This window comes from Pogona vitticeps, chromosome 2 (assembly GCF_051106095.1).
Source record: "Pogona vitticeps strain Pit_001003342236 chromosome 2, PviZW2.1, whole genome shotgun sequence".
Lineage (NCBI taxonomy): Eukaryota > Metazoa > Chordata > Lepidosauria > Squamata > Agamidae > Pogona > Pogona vitticeps.
The window spans coordinates 70,315,478-70,335,224 of record NC_135784.1 but is presented as its reverse complement, the minus strand read 5'-3'; the positions used below and the strand labels follow the sequence as shown (position 1 = coordinate 70,335,224).

Below are 19,747 nucleotides of genomic sequence, written 5' to 3'. Positions count from 1 at the left end.
GTTTCTAGCACCACTTTCTGCTTGCTCCCTTCAGGGAGGACTCGTAAACCTACTTCAGAGCAGTGCCTCCAGGTCCCATCCAGAAGGATGCTACAGTCAGCAGTGTGTAAGGTGGAGAGTCATCTCAACAGTGTTCAGAAGGGTGTACCATCCGTCTCTCAGGTCATGAAAGAAGCAGAAGAGACAGGAGTCATTGAAAGGGGATTGCAAGAAGTGGAAATAAAAGAAAGAAGAGGGCACTAATCAGGCGGGAAAGGGGGAGAATAAAAAGGGGGAAGAGGAAAAGAGGGAGGCAGAAGCATGTTGGGGAAGAGAGGAAAGAGAGGAGAGAGAAGAGCTAGTGGAATTTATTTAGGAGGATCCCTGGACGGGAGAGTGGGTGGAATTTCAAGTTCCCCGTGAGTACACATAGAGAGAATGGAAAAGACAGGTCTACAGAAAGCCACCTTATTGGGGCAAGACTGAGGAGAGAAAACAGAAGAAGGAATATAGAGCTTGGGTAAAAAGAGAGGAACAAAGAAGGGAACAATAGAGACATATAGTGAACCCTGGGAGAACTCATGGGCCCAGCTCTTTCACATCCTGGAGGAGACAGAACCTGGGCTTGCCAAGGAAGGAGCCTCAAGAGGGCTCAGCTTACCCTCCTCAGAGTTGAAGCCAACGGACAACACACCAAAAATGTTGAACGCCAAACCGAAGTGAGCCCAAGAAGTTACTAGTTCTTCACTGTTGTCTTATCATAGAGAGTTGCCCGGTTTTAACAAAGTTAAGACTTATGATTTAATGTTGTTTTCAAGACAGATAAGCCAAATACAAATGACATTGATAGCATGTTGGATTATAAACTAGTTTTCTTTGAAGACTTTGGTCTGTCGGCGACTTCTTTGAACAAATACACAGGAAGAGAGGCAAGAGACAAACAACAAGATCAAATCGTGTCAAAAACCACAGAGTGCTAGGCAGAACAAAGAACATACCCCACCTATTTATTTCCTTTAAAAAATTATTTTATTAACAGAACATCAAACATAGACAATATAATATAAACCTACCACCACAATAATATACAATTACATAATACACCAGTGCCACCTTTACCCTCAGGGCTAATATAATTACCCTCAGTATTAATAATATTTTCAAATTTTGTTCAATCCATTTTCTCTCCAAAAATTTATCCCTTACCTCTCCGAAATACATATTCCAGAAATACATTCCATGTTTTCTTAAAATCATTATTTTTTGATAAACCTCTTCTTATTTTCATATCATATGGCAGTTTATCATTGATTGCTATATCTCATAATTCTCTATTCCATTCCTCTAAATTACTTTGGTTATCATTTTTCCAATTTCTTGCAAATATTAACCTTGCTGCCATAACCATTGTTACAATTAAATCCTTATTTTCTTTCAGCAATTGATCCTCCTTGACCATCTTCTTTAAGGCCATTAACAGGGACATTTGAATATTTAATCCAGTTATTTCCCTTATTTCTTTAAAGATTTGCTTCTATTGTTTATTACTTCACATAACAATCACATATGTAAATATGTCCCTTTCTCTTTTTTACACCTCCAACATATTGATGATAATTTTTATTTATTGTATTCAGTTTTACCGTTGTTGAATACCACCTTCATATAACCTTATAGCAATTTTCCTTTATTCTTACAGACATATTCTTCATAATTCTTTTATCCCACATTTTATCCCACTCTTATCCTATTGCTTCTTTATCCAAATCATATTGCCACTGTGCTTTTAATCCTTGTGTATCCTGTTCGGCCTAAATTAATAATTTATATGGTTGTTGTGGGTTTTTCGGGCTCTCTGGCCGTGTTCTGAAGGTTGTTCTTCCTAACGTTTCGCCAGTCTCTGTGGCCGGCATCTTCAGAGGTTTGTGAGAGGAACTACACCAGAGCACAGAGTGCTCTCCTCTGAAGATGCCGGCCACAGAAACTGGCGAAATGTTAGGAAGAACAACCTTCAGAACACAGCCAAAGAGCCCGAAAAACCCACAACAACCATTAGATCCCGGCCGTGAAAGCCTTCGCGAATATAATAATTTATATATTTGACTTACAGTTCCCTTTCTTTCTGTCCTTTAGTTTCAGTCTTTTTTCAAGGATCTCTTCAAATTTTGCCATTTTTCTACTATTCCCTTCCTTACTTTTCCATTCCCTTGTCCACATTTCTATCTGAAGCATGTTAAGCCAAGAAATATCTCCTCCCAAAATCTCTTTTACGAAACCACCTGTTCATTTCCCAATAAAGCTCCTCCCCTAATGCAACCATACTCCTCTCTGTCTCATGGCCAGGTCTGAAGACAGAATGAAGTGGATCTAGATAATCTGTTTCACCCAGGAACCATTGGAGCTGGGAAGCCACAGCACACTTAACTACCTTGGTCTTATATGGGATACTGGCTGGCTTGGCTGGTTACAGTAGGACTCAAGTAAAAGGATTTTTTTTAGCATCACTCTACCCACTGCCTCCTTTAGGCATTCCAGAACTTTGCTCTGCTGGAAGGAGGCATTCATCAATCCCTCTACTTTCTCAGTCAATCTCTCAGGCTGCTTTTATGAGGCTGGAAGGGCAAAGATCTGACACATAGGTGATAGTCCTAACCTCCCCATAACCATAAAACAAAACAAGCCATAACAGAAATACTGTATCAGAGTCCTGCTCAGGCTCCTGGTAGGAGGCACATGGGAGAGCTCCAAATGAACACTTCAACCCTACAAAAATCAGCTGCTGGCCTCTCCTTTCCCCAGACCATTGCTCCTTCCAGGTTCCCCCCCTTCCCAAAAAGGGCTCCGTTTGGAAAAGCTAGATGTACAGAGTACTGGGTGGAATATTCCACCTAGCCCTTCTTTTTTTAGTCACCTACGAAGTCTTTCCCCTTCACAGATTGCTGCCTTGTCATGGCAAAGGGGCTTGAGTAACTCAGAAGCTATAGGCTATGCCGTGCAGGGACACCCAAGACGGACAGGTCATAGTGGAGAGTTCTGATTAAACGCGATCCACCTAGAGCAGGACCTGGCAAGCCACTCCAGTATCTTTGCTATGAAAACTCCATGGACAGAAACAAAAGGCTAAAAGATGTGACGCTGGAAGATGGGCCCCTCACGTCGGAAGGCGTCCAACATGCTACTAAGGAGGAGTGGAGGAAAAGTCCAAGTAGCTCCAGAGCTAATGAAGTTTTTGGGCCAAAGCCAAAAGGACACTCAGCTGCGGACGCGCCTGGAAGTGAAAGGAAAGTCTGATGCTGCAAAGAAAAATACTGCATAGGAACCTGGAATGTAAGATCTATGAACCTTGGTCAGCTGGATGTGGTCAAACAGGAGATGGCAAGAATAAACATTGACATCCTTAGTGTCAGTGAACTAAAATGAATGGGAATTGGCGTATTCAATTCAGACAATTACCATATCTACTATTGTGGGCAAGAATCCCATAGAAGAAATGGAGCAACCCTCATAGTCAACAAAAGAGTGGGAAAAGCTGTACTGTGATACAATCTCAAAAATGATAGAATGATTTCAATACAAATCCAAGGCAGACCTTTCAACATCACAGTACTGTAATCCAAGTTTATGCACCAACCACTGATGCTGAAGAGGCTAAAATGGACCAATTCTATGAAGACTTACAACACCTTTTAGAAGTGACAATAAAGAAAGATATTTTTCTCACTATAGGGGATTGGAATGCTAAAGTTTTGTCTTGGAGTTCAAAACGAAAGAGGGTATAGGCTATTCGAGTTTTGTCAAGAAAACAAGCTGGTCATCACAAGCACTCTTTTCCAACAACACAAGAGGTGACTTTACGCATGGACATCACCAGATGGGCAATACCAAAATCAGATTGATTTTGTTCTCTGTAGCCAAAGATGGAGAAGCTCTGTACAGTCAGCAAAAAGAAAACCTGGAGCTGATTGTGGCTGTTTTCATCAGCTTCTTATAGCAAAGCTCAAGCTTAAACTGAAGAAAGTAGGAAAAACCACTAGGCTAGTCAGGTGTAATCTAAACCAAATCCCTTATGAATACACGTAGAAGTGAAGAACAGATTTAAGTAACTAGATTTGGTGGACAGAGTGCCTGAAGAACTATGGATAGAGGCTTGTAACATTGTGTCAGAATATAGAAATTTTGTAGGCCTGAACATGTATAAGTGTTTCATTAACGAGCTGCCATTGTGCACAGATGTGAGAATGCTGAATCACTCTGGAGATGATGCAATGACTTGAAACCAAAAGAAGACCAGGTGCAAAGGATGAAGTCATCTGTCTTCTCATTGGACTAAAAATGCCATGTACATGTATAGAAGTGGACTGTGTCTTTGTGTCTTTCTCTTCCTCCTCTACCACTTGCTGCCATGCATTATGCCTGATTGTATAAAGAGTTCCTGCCATGCTGTTGAGATGCCTGCCTGTAAATATCTGTAAATACTTGTAAATACAACCGTCTTGCAACAAAAGAAGAACTTGTAAGTGTCTTCAATGACTCCGCGTATTTCTACTGTTGCCAAATTCCTGACACATTGTACATGAGGCAGCAACAAAAGCTATCCCAAAGAAAAGGAAATGTAAGAAAGCAAAGTGGTTGTCCAACGAGGCTTTACAAATGGCAGAGAAGAGAAGGGAAACAAAATACAGGGGAGATAAGGAAAGTTACAGAAAATGGAATGCAGACTTCCAAAGAATAGCAAGGAGAGACAAGAGGGCCTTCTTAAATGAACAGTGCAAAGAAATAGAGGAAAATAATAGAAAGGGAAAAACCAGAGATCTGTTTAAGGAAATTGGTGATATTAAAGGAACCTTTTGTGCAAAGATGGACATGATAAAGGACAAAAATGGCAGGAACCTCACAGAAGCAGAAGACATCAAGAAGAAGTGACAAGAATACACAGAGGAATTATACCAGAAAGATCTGGATGTCCCGGATAACCCAGGTAGTGTGGCTGCTGACCTTGAGCCAGACATCCTGGAGAGCGAAGTCAAGTGGGCCATAGAAAACATGGCTAACAATAAGGCCAATGGAGGTGATGGCATTCCAGTTGAACTATTTAAAATCTTAAAATATGATGCTGTTAAGGTGCTACATTCAATATGCCAGCAAGTCTGGAAAACTCAACAGTGGCCAGAGGATTGAAAAAGATCAGTCTACATCCCCATCCCAAAGAAGGGCAGTCCAAACAATGCTCCAACTACCGTACAATTGCACTCATTTCACACACTAACAAGGTTATGCTCAAAATCCTACAAGGTAGGCTTCAGCAGTACGTGGACTGAGAACTCCCAGAAGTACAAGCTGGATTTCGAAAGGGCAGAGGAACTAGAGACCAAATTGCTAACATGCGCTGGATGATCGAGAAAGCCAGAGAGTTCCAGAAAAACATCTACTTCTGCTTCATTGACTACACAGAAGCCTTTGACTGTGTGGACCACAACAAAGTATGGCAAGTTCTCAAAGAAATGGGAGTGCCTAACCACCTTCTCTATCTCCTGAGAAATCTATATGTGGGACAGGAAGCAACAGTTAGAACTGGATATGGAACAACGGATTGGTTCAAAATTGGGAAAGGAGTAGGACAAGGCTGTATATTGTCTCCCTGCTTATTGAGCTTCTATGCAGAATATATCATGCGAAAGGCTGGACTGGATGAATTGCAAGCCAGAATTAAGATTGACAGAAGAAATATCAACAACCTCAGATATGCAGATGATACCACTCTGATGGCAGAAAGTGAGGAAGAATGAAAGAACCCCTTAATGAGGGTGAAAGAGGAGAGTGCAAAAAATGGTCTGAAGCTCAACATCAAAAAAAAACTAAGATCATGGCCACTGGTCCCTTCACCTCCTGGCAAATAGAAGAGGAAGATATGGAGGCAGTGACAGTTTTTACTTTCTTGGGCTCCATGATCACTGCAGATGGTGACAGCAGCCACAAAATTAAATGATACCTGCTTCTTGGGAGGAAAGCGAAGACAAACCTAGACAGCATCTTAAAAAGCAGAGACATCACCTTGCCAACAAAGGTCCGCATAGTCAAAGCTATGGTTTTTCCAGTAGCAATGTATGGAAGTGAGAACTGGACCATGAAGAAGGCTGACCGCTGAAGAATTGATGCTGAATTGTGGTGCTGGAGGAGACTCTTGAGAGTCCCCTGGACTGCAAGGAGAACAAACCTATCCATTCTAAAGGAAATCAACTATGACTGCTCGCTAGAAGGACAGCTCTTGAAGCTGAGGCTTCAAGATCTTGGCCATCTCATGAGAAGAGAAGACTCCCTGGAAAAGACCCTGATGCTGGGAAAGAGTGAAGGCAAGAGGAGAAGGGGATGACAGAGGACAAGATGGTTGGACATTGAAGCTACCAACACGAATTTGACCCAACTCCAGAAGGCAGTGGAAGACTGGAGGGCCTGGCGTGCTCTGGTCCATGACGTCATGAAGAGTCAAACACCACTTAACAAGTAAACAACAGGAAGTCTTTCCCCTTAAGAAACAGGTCCCACATACTACAAAATCTTACTCAAAAATTTATCCTGCATCAGGGGTGTTTGTGTGCTGCTGAAAGCTTCACTTGATAAAAGCATACTAGAATCAGAGAAGTTTCTCCAATTGCTGGTTATACCTGTGAGTTGGGGGAGTAGATAACCAAAATGGTACTCTAATGCTCTCTACGTGGGGCTACCTTTGAAGGAGATATGGAAGCTGCAACAGGTGTGGCGACCAGGCTGGTTTCAGATACCTTGAGATACAAACATATCTCCCCCTCCATCTTGGCTCACTTGCATTAACTGCCTGTATGCCTCTGTGCCAAATTCAAGGTATTAATGCTGACGCGTGAAGCCCTTAGTGGTCTGGGGTTTACTTATTCGTCAGAATGCCTCTCTCTGAGATTGTCCGCCCATGCCACCTGCTCTTCTCAGCCACTGATATTGCAGGTGGTCACCCTGAGTGAAGCCCAGAAATCTATGACCAGGAACTAGGCCTTCTCGGTGGTGGCCACCACTTTGTGGAATACCCTTCAGGTGCAGGTGCATCAAGCCCCTTCATTCCTAGTATTCTAGAAGCTAGTAAAAACATTGCCGTTTAGAGAAGCCTTTTGGGATATGCTCTCCTCATGATAGTGTTTATGCCTGTATCATATCTTTGATCTTGTTTCAGGATGCTGGTACTACCGGGAGGTTTTTTTGGAACTGTTTTTCAGAATATCCGCCAATGGGTGGGTGGGCTGCATATTTTATTTTTATGTTGGAAACTGCCAAGAGTAGCGGCATGCTGCTAAATGGGCTACAGACAGACAGACAGACAGACAGACAGACAATAAGTAAGTAAGTAAGTAAGTAAGTCAGTCAGTCAGTCAGTCAGTCAGTCAGTATTTCTCATTGTACATTTTTTGCTTAGGGGATAGTGGCCACAAATAGAGAACTTCTGCTTCCAACCACTTGACAACACTTTTAATTTGGCTGCAGTTGCCTTACCTAGTAAGTAAGCTGTATTTTATCCAAACTTCTCTGATATGGAAGTTATCATGTTTCTGTGTGCCTCTGTCAAGGAACCATGTGTTTTAATATATAGTTGTGGGAGGTGAGATACTTAGCGACTGGCAGCTGCTTGTCTAGCATGTTTGGGGCATTCTAATTCACACTGCCATGGGTGAAATTTGAAACCTACCACTTCTGAGCACATCTTGCAGCCCCCATATTGGAATTTAAACAAGGGACCTGGCCTGCATTCTGGAACATTTTATGTCTTTTCTGCACCACCCCAGACTCTTTAATGCCTAGCATGATGAAGGCTCGTGTACAGTTGAAAGCTAGTTTCTCTTTTAATTTTAATAAATAAAATAAAGGCATCACCCACCCTTGTCTTTAGAATGCTTACGAGGAACACACAGCATTCTCTTTTTTTCTTTGTTAATAAAAACACTGCCATTTCAGTTCAGCTATCTGTCACAAGAGGGAGCATGAATCACACACTGTAAAGATGCATACATAGATGTTGCAGAGGGCTTATGCATATAGAACTTTGGACCACATGGGTAGATATAGTGAGTCTCTGGTCTATTCCACTCATGTTCTGTTGATTATAGATGACTGTCCACTTTGAATAAGAGCCTTGGCTTAGAAGAACAACTCTTCTAAACATCTATAAGCAGAATATGATCATTTCCAGTTTATTTTGGATGTATGAGTCACTTTCAATGTGGTCTCATTGCAGGAAAGGCTTCTTGCCAGAATGAGAGGACATTATGCATGATGCTTGGCATTGTCATTATATCGTCCATTATCCTGGGAAGATTATTTACATTTTAATTCTAGATATAATTACTCAGATGTAAGTCCCCATGTATTCTGTCATAATTAACCACAGGTAAAGTATTTATAGGCTTGTAGTATTATTTCTTCAATGTGTAGCTGGATAATGGTTTCTGCTGTTATATTGCATGATAAAGGAAAGATAAGAAATTAAATATTCATAAAAGAAAATTCTACACATAACAAATATATTTTTCAAATGAACATTTTTATTCACTGACTGCATTAGTTTGAGGTTGTCAGTTTGATTGATGGAAGCTGACTCAATGAGGAGTGACAATTAGTCACTATCCATTAATAGGAATCCTATTTGTTTTTGATCTATTCTTGTTCTGTACCTAATCTAGTCAAAAAATAAGTGACATAGAAATGAGCCCATCTAAAAAAAGAAAATTGTCACTGTTCTAATCAGTACTAAGTCATACTGAAGAAAACCATGCAACAATCATAAGAAAACTTCTGCCCTAAAGTTGAGCACCTGGAATGTTTGGACAATGACCCCTGGTTTTTCTGACGACCTGCAGGAAATAGACAGTGTGCACAAGACAGATGTCATTGACATGGAACTGAGTAGGCTGCAGATGGACATTGTTGCCATGCAAGATACAAGATTGCCAGACTCAAGATCTGTCAAAGAAAAAATTTCTCATTCTTCTGGCAGGGAAAACGATTGAATGAGACCAGGGAATATGGTGTTGGCTTTGCAGTCAGAAATATTCTGCTGAGATCCATTATTTCACCTACTGCCGGGAGTGAAAGAATCCTGTCTCTGCAGCTCTATTCATCAACAGGACTGGTCATCCGTATTAGTGCATATGCACCAACACTGTTGTCTACAGCAGACGTCAAATACAAATTCTATGATGATCTGGCAGCTACTATAAAAAAAAATCCCTGAGAGCCGCTGTTTATTCTCGGAGACTTTAATGCTAGGATTGGTGCTGATCACAATTCTTGGCCCCCTTGTCTAGGTTGTTTTGGCATTGGGAAGATGAATGAAAATGGTCAACACTTGCTGGAGTTTTGCTATTATTATGGTCTTTGTATCAAGAACACGTTGTTTAATATGAAGCTTCGACACAGAGTTTCCTGGAGACATCCAAGATCGAAGCATTGGCATCAGCTCGATTTGATCCTCACTAGACACTCTAGCCTTTCTAGTATTACAATCACACTCAGTTATCAGGGTGCTCATTGCAATACTGATCACTCCCTGGTATGTAGCAGAGTAAAACTGTGAATAAAGAGATTTTATCACACGAAAAAGGAAGTAAGACCACGTATTGACATCAGCAAGACTCACGGTCAGAGAAAAGTGGAGGAATTTGCCCAAGCGCTTGAGGAAACCCTTTCAGGCCCAGCTGTTGCAAATGCACCTGAACGATAGGAACACTTCAAGAACGCTGTTGATAACACCGCCTTGTCCACATTTGGCAAGAAGACCAAAAAGACAGCAGACTGATTCAAAACCCATTTGAAGGAGTTGATGCCAGCCATTGAGTAATGAGGAGAGCTCTAGCAGCATACAAAGCCTGTCCTAGTGAGTACAACTTGCAGGTTCTTTAGGTTGCTCATAGCAAAGCCCAACATACTGTCAGGAGATGTTCTAATGATTATCAGCTTCAGCTCTGCTCTCAGAAACAGATAGCAGTGGCCACAGGTAACATCAAGGGAATGTATGACAGTATCAAGCAGGCTTTAGGTCCAATACAGAAGAAATCTGCTCCTTTGAGGACCTCTACAGGCATAATCATCCAGGATCGAGCACAGCAGATGGAACGCTGGGTGCAGCACTACTCTGAGCTATATTCCAGAGAGAATGTAGTAACTGAAGAGGCATTAAAAACATTGAGTGCCTGTCTGTCTTGGAAGTGTTGGACAGCAAACCAACTTTAGCAGAAATAAAAGTGCCTTTGGATTCCCTCACCTCTGGTAAGGCAGCTGGGAAGGATAACATCCCTGCTGAAGTGCTGTAAAAAAACCAATACCACTGAGATGTATGAAATATTTTGTCATTCCAAAAGGAATGGTCCTTTTGGAGAAGCATCTCCATTTTTAATGACCAGTGCAGATAATTACTGGTGTTTAACCTTGCAATAGGGAAACCTCCCCTGGTCATGGATCTGCCAGCCTGCATTCTGGCTAATTAATGTCCATTTCTATCCCCTACTGGGCTTACACACGGGATGCTCACTTCTATGGACCTCTAGACCTCTGGCAAGACTTCAGGCACTTCTGGATTGGCTCCTCTCACACCCACAGAAACTCACTGACATTTACACAGCTTATTTGGCACAGCTGGGACACTCTGGGCCCATAACCCCTTGTCAAGAATTTTGGGGTGTGGAGATGAGTCCGAGACAATGCAGTCTTCCAGGTCAACAGTAAAAAGACTCATAGAGATTCCTTTCCAGCAGTGTATTTACAAAATATGTACAGCAGAGTTATGTACGGCAGACTAAACAATACACTTATCTGTAAAATAAACAGACAGCACTTTCTGCAGCAACTCTCCATACAAAGCTCCATATTCCACTCTAGTGTGCAGCACTTAGTGTGAACAACCAATCACTGGCACACACACCTGATGTCTTCTCCTAGACATTATATCATGCCCAGTACACATTATGAGTATTGGTACATGTGCTGACCTTGAATGCCCTTGAAATATTCCACTTTTGATGCTAACTTCCCCAATTTCATCACCATGGGCCATTAAGGCAGTTTTCCATATTTTTCTTGAGGAACTACTGAATATTTTCACTAATCCCAAAAATGTTTGGGCAGGTATTAATCCAGCTGTGTGGCAACAATGTTCAAGCTCCTCACAGGACTACTTGCAAGATATATATAAAAATACTTAACTGAAAACTCCCTATACCCAACTGAACAGAAAGGGAACTTTTAAAACTCAAGAGACACAAAATATCAGCTGCTTATTGATAAAATGATTCTGAAGAATGTAAAAAGGTGAAAATCAAACCTTAACATGGCATGAATAGACTATAAAAAAGCATTTGGCTCATCATTGCCACACAGCTGGATTAACTCTGTAAATGTACTTTTCATACAAGATAATAAAAATATAGAAAATCCCTTCTTTAAAAATATGCTTTCAATCTGGAACAGATATGGAAAAATATTTATTCCACCAGTTTCTCTATTATATCCAGTGACAGAGTTGGAGAAATTCCCAGAGAACTTGACAGAATGGATTGAGGATTGAGAAAGAGAGAAGTTATTAGAATAAAAGATTGCTTAGAAAATATGGGGAATAAAGAGCAGATGAAAGAAGTGATAGGAAGGGTTACAATATCTTGGTATATAATATTATTCTGTTAGAGCAATTGACATCAGAATGTTTATCAGAAACATGATAAATTGAAAAAAGTTTATCTTAGATAAAATCATTTTGCATACATCAGTTCTGCTAAACCATAGCAGTCCAATTTTCCTTACATCATCAAACTTCTTTTTTATGTTGTGCTTTAATACAGTATTTTAAAATTTTCATGGCTCCCATAAGGACCTTGTTAGATGGCAAAATGGGATTGTAGGAGCCAGTGTTGGTTTTTGCTTGGAAATAATGTAGCTCTTGTCCTTGCACTGTCTCTAATTTAGGTGTTCAAACTGAAAAGAGGAACATCCAATCTCATTGCAGCTGTATTGAATCTGGTCATGATATGGCCCTCATGACATTAACAACATGTACCTAAGGGTTCTCCATTTCTTTTCCCTTTCCCTTTTCTGTTTTATCCGTTTAATTTATATGCCAAGAACTGACTTGCTGCGTTTTCATTGATATGCAATTTGCTGTGAGAGTCTTCCACCTGTAGAGCACGCTTGTCACTCTAGAACTGAATAATACACACATTTTCCCAACCCAGTTTTATAAAACCCTGCAGAAACCTTCTCTTTAACTCAGATAGTGACTGTCCCTGTGTTGGTCTCTCTTGTGCCCTTTTCTTTATTCCTCCCTTTCAAATAATTTTCTAGCCTGTTAGGTGTTAATTAACTAACAAAGCCTGGCACGGTATGTGTCAAATGCCGTACCATATCGTTGTGCTTTTAAATATTTTATTGGATAGTAGTCAACATCTGTCACAAGGACATTCATTTTGCTTTCGGTTTTTAATTACTTGGTATTCAGCTGTAAGTTCAAAACACAAGTTTGCAAAGATTAAATTACACGGTGGCTTGCCTGGGTATTGATTCTGCTTCCAGTGAGAGGTCCAGCCTACTAGCAGCATCGTTGGCATCATTGTTGGAAACATTTTGAGTTGGATCTTGGGTCACTTTGTTTGATTTCTGAAAAAAGTCCAGTACTTTTTGGCAGAAACATATATTCGGAATTCCACCAGAAAAAGAAAATGCAGGACATTCTGGCCTGAATGGGTCAGGGGGATCATTTGAACTTGCAAGTATTTCATCAGCATTAGAAGAGATATAATTGCTGATATGGATCCCATTGATCAAGTCTTTAAAATATTCCTCAATTGAAATATGATAATCTTTTATGCATTGGTGTAAGGAACTGTCATGTAGAAGTTTCTCCATCTTGGTTCTGAGTATTTTGTCCTCTCGAAGAAAATGCACTGAATTTGAATGCTGTTCCAAAAGTGTTTTCATTTGGTGATAAAGGTGCTTTGGAAATTGAAGTTCTTTTGCTGCTAACTGCAGCTCTTCTACTTTTGTAGAGTAGTCATTGCATAATTTTGCTTTTAATTCAGCTATTCTCCATTGGATTCCTTTCAATAAGCTAGCGCCCACAGCTTCAATCATAACCTTGACATCAGCAATGGTATACGTAAGTTCATTAATAGTCTCTTCAATTTCCTGTGGAAGTGTGACACAGAATTTCTTAGTAATAGCTGGAACACGATTGAGAGCAATTTAAATATTTTAAAGGAAATTGTGAGTACTTGTCCTAGCCTTCTGGCTTGCTGCTCAAAGCAATTATTGGTAAATAACGTTGTTCACCAGCTATGTGACAAAGATAGCTCTGATTTTCAAGATGTGATATCAGAGACTTTTCTGACACCTCTAAAGGGCTCATGCTGTTCTACTACTGAAAGAGCTGCATGCTGTTCCTTAATGGAAATTTCACAAGTTACCTCAGAAAGAGATGGAATTAATATCTGTAATCAACCATTTTTAATTGTGGCTATCATCATCTTAGAACTATAAAGCTGGAAGGGACCCTACAGGCCATTGAGTCTAGCCCATCAAGGAGGAATGACATCTGAGGCCGGGTAAAATCCCAAATATAAAAACTAGGCAAGACATGTACGGGATGGGGATGGTCTGTCGTGCAAGCTGCCATTACTTGTTTAAAAGAATCAGGTTGCTTGCCTGTAACATTTGCTCTTCAAGTTGCCATCTGTATATTCATACATATGGGTAGGCCCTGTAACAGAGCCATTGTTCAGAACCTTCTATATAGAGGGAGTTTAGGCAGTAAGCGTCGCTCCCCCCCGTCTACACAGTGTGCATAGACACAGTATCCCTCATTTCAAACATTCGGACAACACAGCATCAGACTGCTCCTCAACTGCAAACGCTGAAGATGGGAGAAAGGGGGGAGTTGCGACTGCATAAATGGCCACTCAGAGAACAAACATGATGGACAAGCACCTGTTTTTCACCATTGTGGTCTCCGTGTATGCACACATTGTTGTGGAGAATTGGTAGTTCCCTTTTGGTTAGCGGAGTTTAACGTACAAACAATAACTGTACAGAGAAAGGATAAGAGAATAGCACAAACCTCAGAGTGACTCCTGCCCTTCATAGTAGCTAACACTTTATATCTTAAAAATCACTTAAAATCACTTTCAAGGAGAAAAAGAAATAGAAAATAAAAGTATCTTTACTTAACAGTTGCAATCAGTAATTACGAACAGAAGAATAAAAGGAAGGTTGCAATTTCCACACACAGGAGAAACTGCCTGCATGGTCAAAAGAGATAGAAAAAGAGACAGCAAACAAACCATACAGATAAACGGGGGGGGGGGGGGGGAGGGGAAGCAAGGGGCTTGGCCTCAAATGCCAGAGGTGCAAAAAAGAACTCTGAACAGAAAATTGTTTCCTGGATCTGCCAAAGTTGCTGATCTCTGCTGTAAAGGATAAAAATGGTTGCCTTCCTTGGTTCCGGTGAAGTAAAATTTGTCTTTTTTATTTGGCTTCGGTGAGGCACTGAAAGTTCTTATGGAACACATATCAATCTGCTAAAGCCCAAAAATCTCCATAAGGACCCTTCTCTGTAGTGCACAATGCTTGAGCTTGGGTTAAAAGATGTAGCTATGCTGAAATTAAATTGCCAGTGTGCTGTTCAAGATGGAGAACAACTCAGAAGCATCAAACGTATGACGTTTTTTGGGGAAAAAAAAACAAGTAGCATAATAACTGATCTTAACCAGTGCTCAAGGGTATGCTATGGAGATTATTGATTTTGTAGTCTTGTTTCGGATTGTGTACAGAATAATTACTGAACACTGAAACACAATTTTGTTAATACATTCTAGATAAATAAATCAAAATTTTTGTCCGTACCTTTCTTGCTTGTTCAGCACATTCTGATTGTTTGCACACCCAATCCAAGTCTTTGACAAATCTTTCTTTCCGCTCTGCATAAACTTCGGATAGTTTAGCTACCGTGTGAGGCTCATGGTCTCCAAAAAGTTTGCAAATGGCACAAATGGGTTTGTCATCTGTTAGACACACCTGAGTAAGAATACAAGATATGTCACCGCATAGTGTGGGGACAGCAGTAGTTTGAATATTAGTCCCTCAGTGGTGATGTCATTGCCTTGAGAGTGATGAGCTGTTTCAGCAAAGAATGATCAAAGGAAGGGGGGACCTCTTTACGTGAAGAGCCCCAGATGTATTGAAAGAGGAAATTTGAAGCCACAACCAATGGTTTCCAACTTCAGACCCAAAAGGAGTAGAGTTGGCAGGATTGCATCATTCTCATGTCACCCCATCATTTGCCTCTTGCACTTGTGTGCATATGTACACATACACACACACACACACACACACACAAACACACACACAGAGAGAGAGAGAGAGAGATTCCCAGATGTGTGGTCCAGAAAGTAACATGTCAGTCAAGTGGTCCAGGCAGCAAATTCTGCTGAGAGCTGCACAAAAGTGGTCAAATGGTTGCACATCATTCGACCTAGTTTTAAGGCAATTAACTATCATTCTTCTCTCCCCACCACCAGCACTATACTTGCACAAATACCAATCTGGCACTCACAGTGATATCCCATTTCAACTAGCACAGGTATCTTATTGCTGGAAATTAATTGTTGATAATTTTTCAGTGATCTAGTAGATATTTTGTGGCTTGAGAGGAGAACACTCAAGCTCGAAAAAAATAATGTATATTTTTCAGTGAAAGATTATGAAACAATGAGAATTGATGCAAGAGAGGTAAAGGATTTGCTATTTTTTTAAAAAAGGCTGAGTGGAGATGTTAGGCTAGGATGCTGTAAGGCATATTTTCCCTCTAAAGTAATCAGATCTGTGTAAGGAGCCATAACATTGTACATGGGTTTAGCAAGGACTACTTCTGTTAGTCATCATGAGTGACATAAGTAGTATCCAAGCTGAGTGCCATGAGACTCAAGTTAGTTCTAGACACATGTAACTGTTCTAGCTGCTGACATGTGACAGACGCAACAGGAGCACCTCCTTGAAGAATGGTAAACGGGGACTGCTGAAAGTAGAACGCTCTTTTCATCTCAGTGCCTTTTGCGTTATGTTTTAAGCAGCTTAGATAATCATGTGAATTTTAAATATATTAACCATAACAATTGGAGTTTGTGGAGGAGCCTTAAGATGTCAGACATGTACTGTACTGTATATTAATCATAATAATGCTATTATTTTACTAACTAGTCAGAAAAATGAATGGAGCTTTACCAAATTCATACTTTCCCCATGTTCTTCACATATTTGGGACAACTGGTCTTGTTCTTTGGTCTGTAAATTTCCAAGCTCGTACTTAAATTTTTCCAGAATGTTCTCCACCAGAATATTTCTCGGCAGCCCAATAATTCCTCTCCCTCTCAAGTGTATGATCTGAAAGTCAAATAAAATCATGATGTATGTATGTTTTGACACCCACCATTTTTTATTGTTCCAACTGTGTGCTGTCTTCCATTGTAATGTCTCTGGATATTTTTAAAGTAAAGTCAGATGTCAGGTAGCACGGCTCATATAAGGAAAATGAGTGGAACGAGAGTTAACCAGGCAAGAAATGGGTTTGGTACTGAATTTAGGCTAACCTGATTTGACAGTGGTCTTCCCTTTAATTGGAAAAAGAAAGCAATTATAGAGGATTTTATTTAGGCTTAGGTTCTGTGAAGCATGTGTTTGGATGCAGCAGAAAACAAGGGTATCAGTTTTATATCTTGGGACAGATCTCACCCCTGCCTATATACAGTAGGACCCCTTTATCCACGGGATCAATATCTGCTGATTCTCTTATCCATGGTCTGAAAATATAAAAAAAAATATTAAAAGCAAAATCCATATATTTTTTTTAAATATATTGGGTTGTAACTAAAAAGGCTTCTCCCTTCAAGCTTCCCTCTTCCGTCCAATTTTCTCCTCCCACAGCAGTCTTTCCCAGTGCCCTGGCATATCAAGAGAGTACAACAAAGGATTCCTCTTGTGTGAGAATTGCATTAGATGCAACTAAACCAACTATATCTGTACCCGTTTTCTTTTAAATCAGAAAGGATACACATTGAAATGATTGTGTGCCTCAGGTACGATTGTACATGTATAGATCCAACTGCTTTTTATCAAAGGCAGTGTTGATGTTTTTAATGGTATTATTGTATGAATGTTTTCATGCTGCACATGCAACAGGTAGGTTTTGCTTTTACAAATTTGCAAACTGAAACTGTAAAATTTTTATCAGTGCATATGTCCTGTGAAAGTAATATAATCACACAGACCTTTACAATGATTGTATATCAATTGGGCCTGTGTTTTTAATCCTCTGAGTGGTCATGTCTGAATAGTCATAACATTTTAAAAACTAATTATTATAGTAAGAATATCAGCAAACCTGAATTTATTCCGTGTATGATCTGTTTCTCAGAGTTAAATCTTTCCACATAAAATTGCTTTACTTAATTGCTTGTTTCATTATATAAAAATTGATTTGTGGAGTTTATCTGGTCCATCGGTCCAGATAGGCGGGGTATACATCAAATAATAAATAATAAAAAATAATTTATTCACAAAGTAAATTTTGAGTAGAACTTTAGGCACAATAAACACAAACGCAAAGAACATTTTAAGCACTTACTTTCCTGCACATAGGGCAGGAGAACTGCCCATTGACATGACTGCAGTTCTGGCGAATAAGGATCTTTTCCAGACATTTCCTGCAGAAATTATGAGAACAGGACAAGACCAGCACTGGGGGTGTGAAAAACTCTAAACACACGGGACATGAAAGCACTTGTGCCAAAGCTTCCATGATGTTGTTGCATTCGAAAGAATGAAGAGTCACTCTGTCTCCCTCGTCTTGCTGCATTCACGTTTGAGTTCTAGAATGGCACTGAAGGCCCTCGGAGTTGTTGCGTCACAGTAGCTCCATAGCAACAGAAACCAAGTTTCACTGCAAACATATAGAAATATCAAGTGGCAAATTCTGAACCAACAGCAGCTACTTCCATGTTCTGGCAACAGAATTCAATGATGAACATGTATTTTATAGATTCAGACTCTGACATGTTAGCAGGTTACCAATGTGGGTAAGGAGTTGGATTCAGGTTTAGCCATCTTACATGTAGATGGCTCTACTCTTGCTCTATTCAGTAGGTTATTTTGAAGTCCACTTAATTTAAATCTTAAGTCAAGTTAACTTAAGTCTAGATCCAACTCTCTGTATTCTCATTTTGGAAGGATCTGTTCCCTCTCATTGGGAGTAACAGTAAAGAGTACAATGAGCAGATGAGTACTGCACAGTCAACTGCTATCAGAGATGTATATTTGACAGGCTCCAAGCAAAACCTAATATAAACAGAGTGTAAAGAAAAAGGAATTGCTAATGGTGTGTCCTTTCATTGTAAAATAGTGGCTGAAATCTTGTTGTTCAACATTAGTAAATTACAAATAGAGTAAACCTATTTCACCAATGGAACTTATGGAGTTGACTTATCAAATCTCCACTGATTCAGTGGGTCTACTCTAGTTGCATTTCACATCAAGCAAAAGGATTTTAGCCACAGTGTATATTTTATGTGATTCCTGAACAACATACCCAAAGGGGGAACTAGGCTTTTATGTGTGCATATAAATAGTATGGCCATCTGCCTAATATTCTAGGTAACTTTTAAATCAATCAGGAAGGTGTCCCAAATTAATTGGCCAGAGTCCTGCCCTCCTATTAGGCCGCATTAAATAGTAGCTTCACGTGGAAGTACTTTTCCTAAGGTTTGGGTGCCCTTCTGGGACATCATGGCTTGGAATACTTTCTTGGGAAGGATCTTCCAAAATTGGATTGTCTTTCCTCATAGGAACATAACCACTTTCATATAATATGAGAATACCTGGAGATACTGCTCCTTTTAATACAATGGCTAATTAAAAAAGATAGTATTACCATACTTATCTCACACACATCAGAATACCTTTTCTAGATGATGTTGACTTTGACACATGTATTATCTAGAACCCAAATATGGTCCTTGCTTTGGAAATAATTTTCTCCTTTTAAGTATCCACCGCATTGGATAAAACCAATGTGCTGGATCTGTTCCAGTCAGGCTTCAGGCCACACCATGGCACAGAAACGGCACTGGTCGCACTGATGGATGACCTATTGAGGGAGGCTGACCAGGGCAAAATGTCATTGTTGTCATCCTCAATACACAGTCGACCATGGTATCCTCCTGGAGAGGCTCTCCGAGCTGGGAATAGGTGGCCTGGCACTCGCCTGGTTCTGATCCTTCTTGGAGGACCATCCCCAGAGAGTACAGCTTGGGTAGAATGTTTTGGCCCCGTGGAGTCTCAATTGTGGGGTTCTGCAGGGGTCGATCATCTCCCCAATGCTGTTTAACATCTATATGAGGCTGCTGGGTGGGGTAATCAGGGGGTGTGGGGCTTCGTGCCATCAGTACGCTGATGACACACAGCTTTACATCTCCTTTTCACCTACCTCAGTGGATGCCATTCTGTTCCTTCAGCGCTGTCTGGAGGCTGTGCTGTAATGGATGCAGCTGAATGGGTTGAGGTTGAACCCGGACAAGATGGAGGTCTTGAGGGTGGGCGGCCCCTCCAGTGGTGGTTCGGGAAACTCCCTCTCTTTTGGGGAGGGGTGACACCGCAAAGAGTGTGGTGCACAGCTTGGGGATACATCTGGACCCGGCGCTTACCATGGAAATCCAGGTGG

The 19,747-nt window shown here is 40.5% G+C and overlaps 1 protein-coding gene across 1 annotated transcript; it reads right to left on the bottom strand.

Annotated features, from left to right (window-relative positions):
• Positions 1-5,480: 5,480 nt before the first annotated feature.
• On the bottom strand, positions 5,481-18,029 carry LOC110081615 (tripartite motif-containing protein 54). The gene is made up of 4 exons (XM_072987058.2): positions 17,657-18,029; positions 16,258-16,416; positions 14,881-15,051; positions 5,481-13,167 (listed from the first exon to the last, which is right to left on the bottom strand). The coding sequence occupies exons 1-4, from the start codon at positions 17,885-17,887 to the stop codon at positions 12,517-12,519; spliced, it is 1,212 nt and encodes a 403-aa protein (XP_072843159.2). The 5' UTR covers positions 17,888-18,029; the 3' UTR covers positions 5,481-12,516.
• Positions 18,030-19,747: the final 1,718 nt, after the last annotated feature.

Coding starts and splice junctions, on each gene's coding strand:
- LOC110081615 (XM_072987058.2), bottom strand. CDS start 17,887: ATGCAGCAAGACGAGGGAGACAGAGTGACTCTTCATTCTTTCGAATGC. Junction 15,052..16,257: donor ATGGGGAAAGTATGAATTTG/GTAAAGCTCCAT, acceptor ATTCTTACTCAG/GTGTGTCTAACAGATGACAA. Junction 13,168..14,880: donor GTGCTGAACAAGCAAGAAAG/GTACGGACAAAA, acceptor ACACTTCCACAG/GAAATTGAAGAGACTATTAA.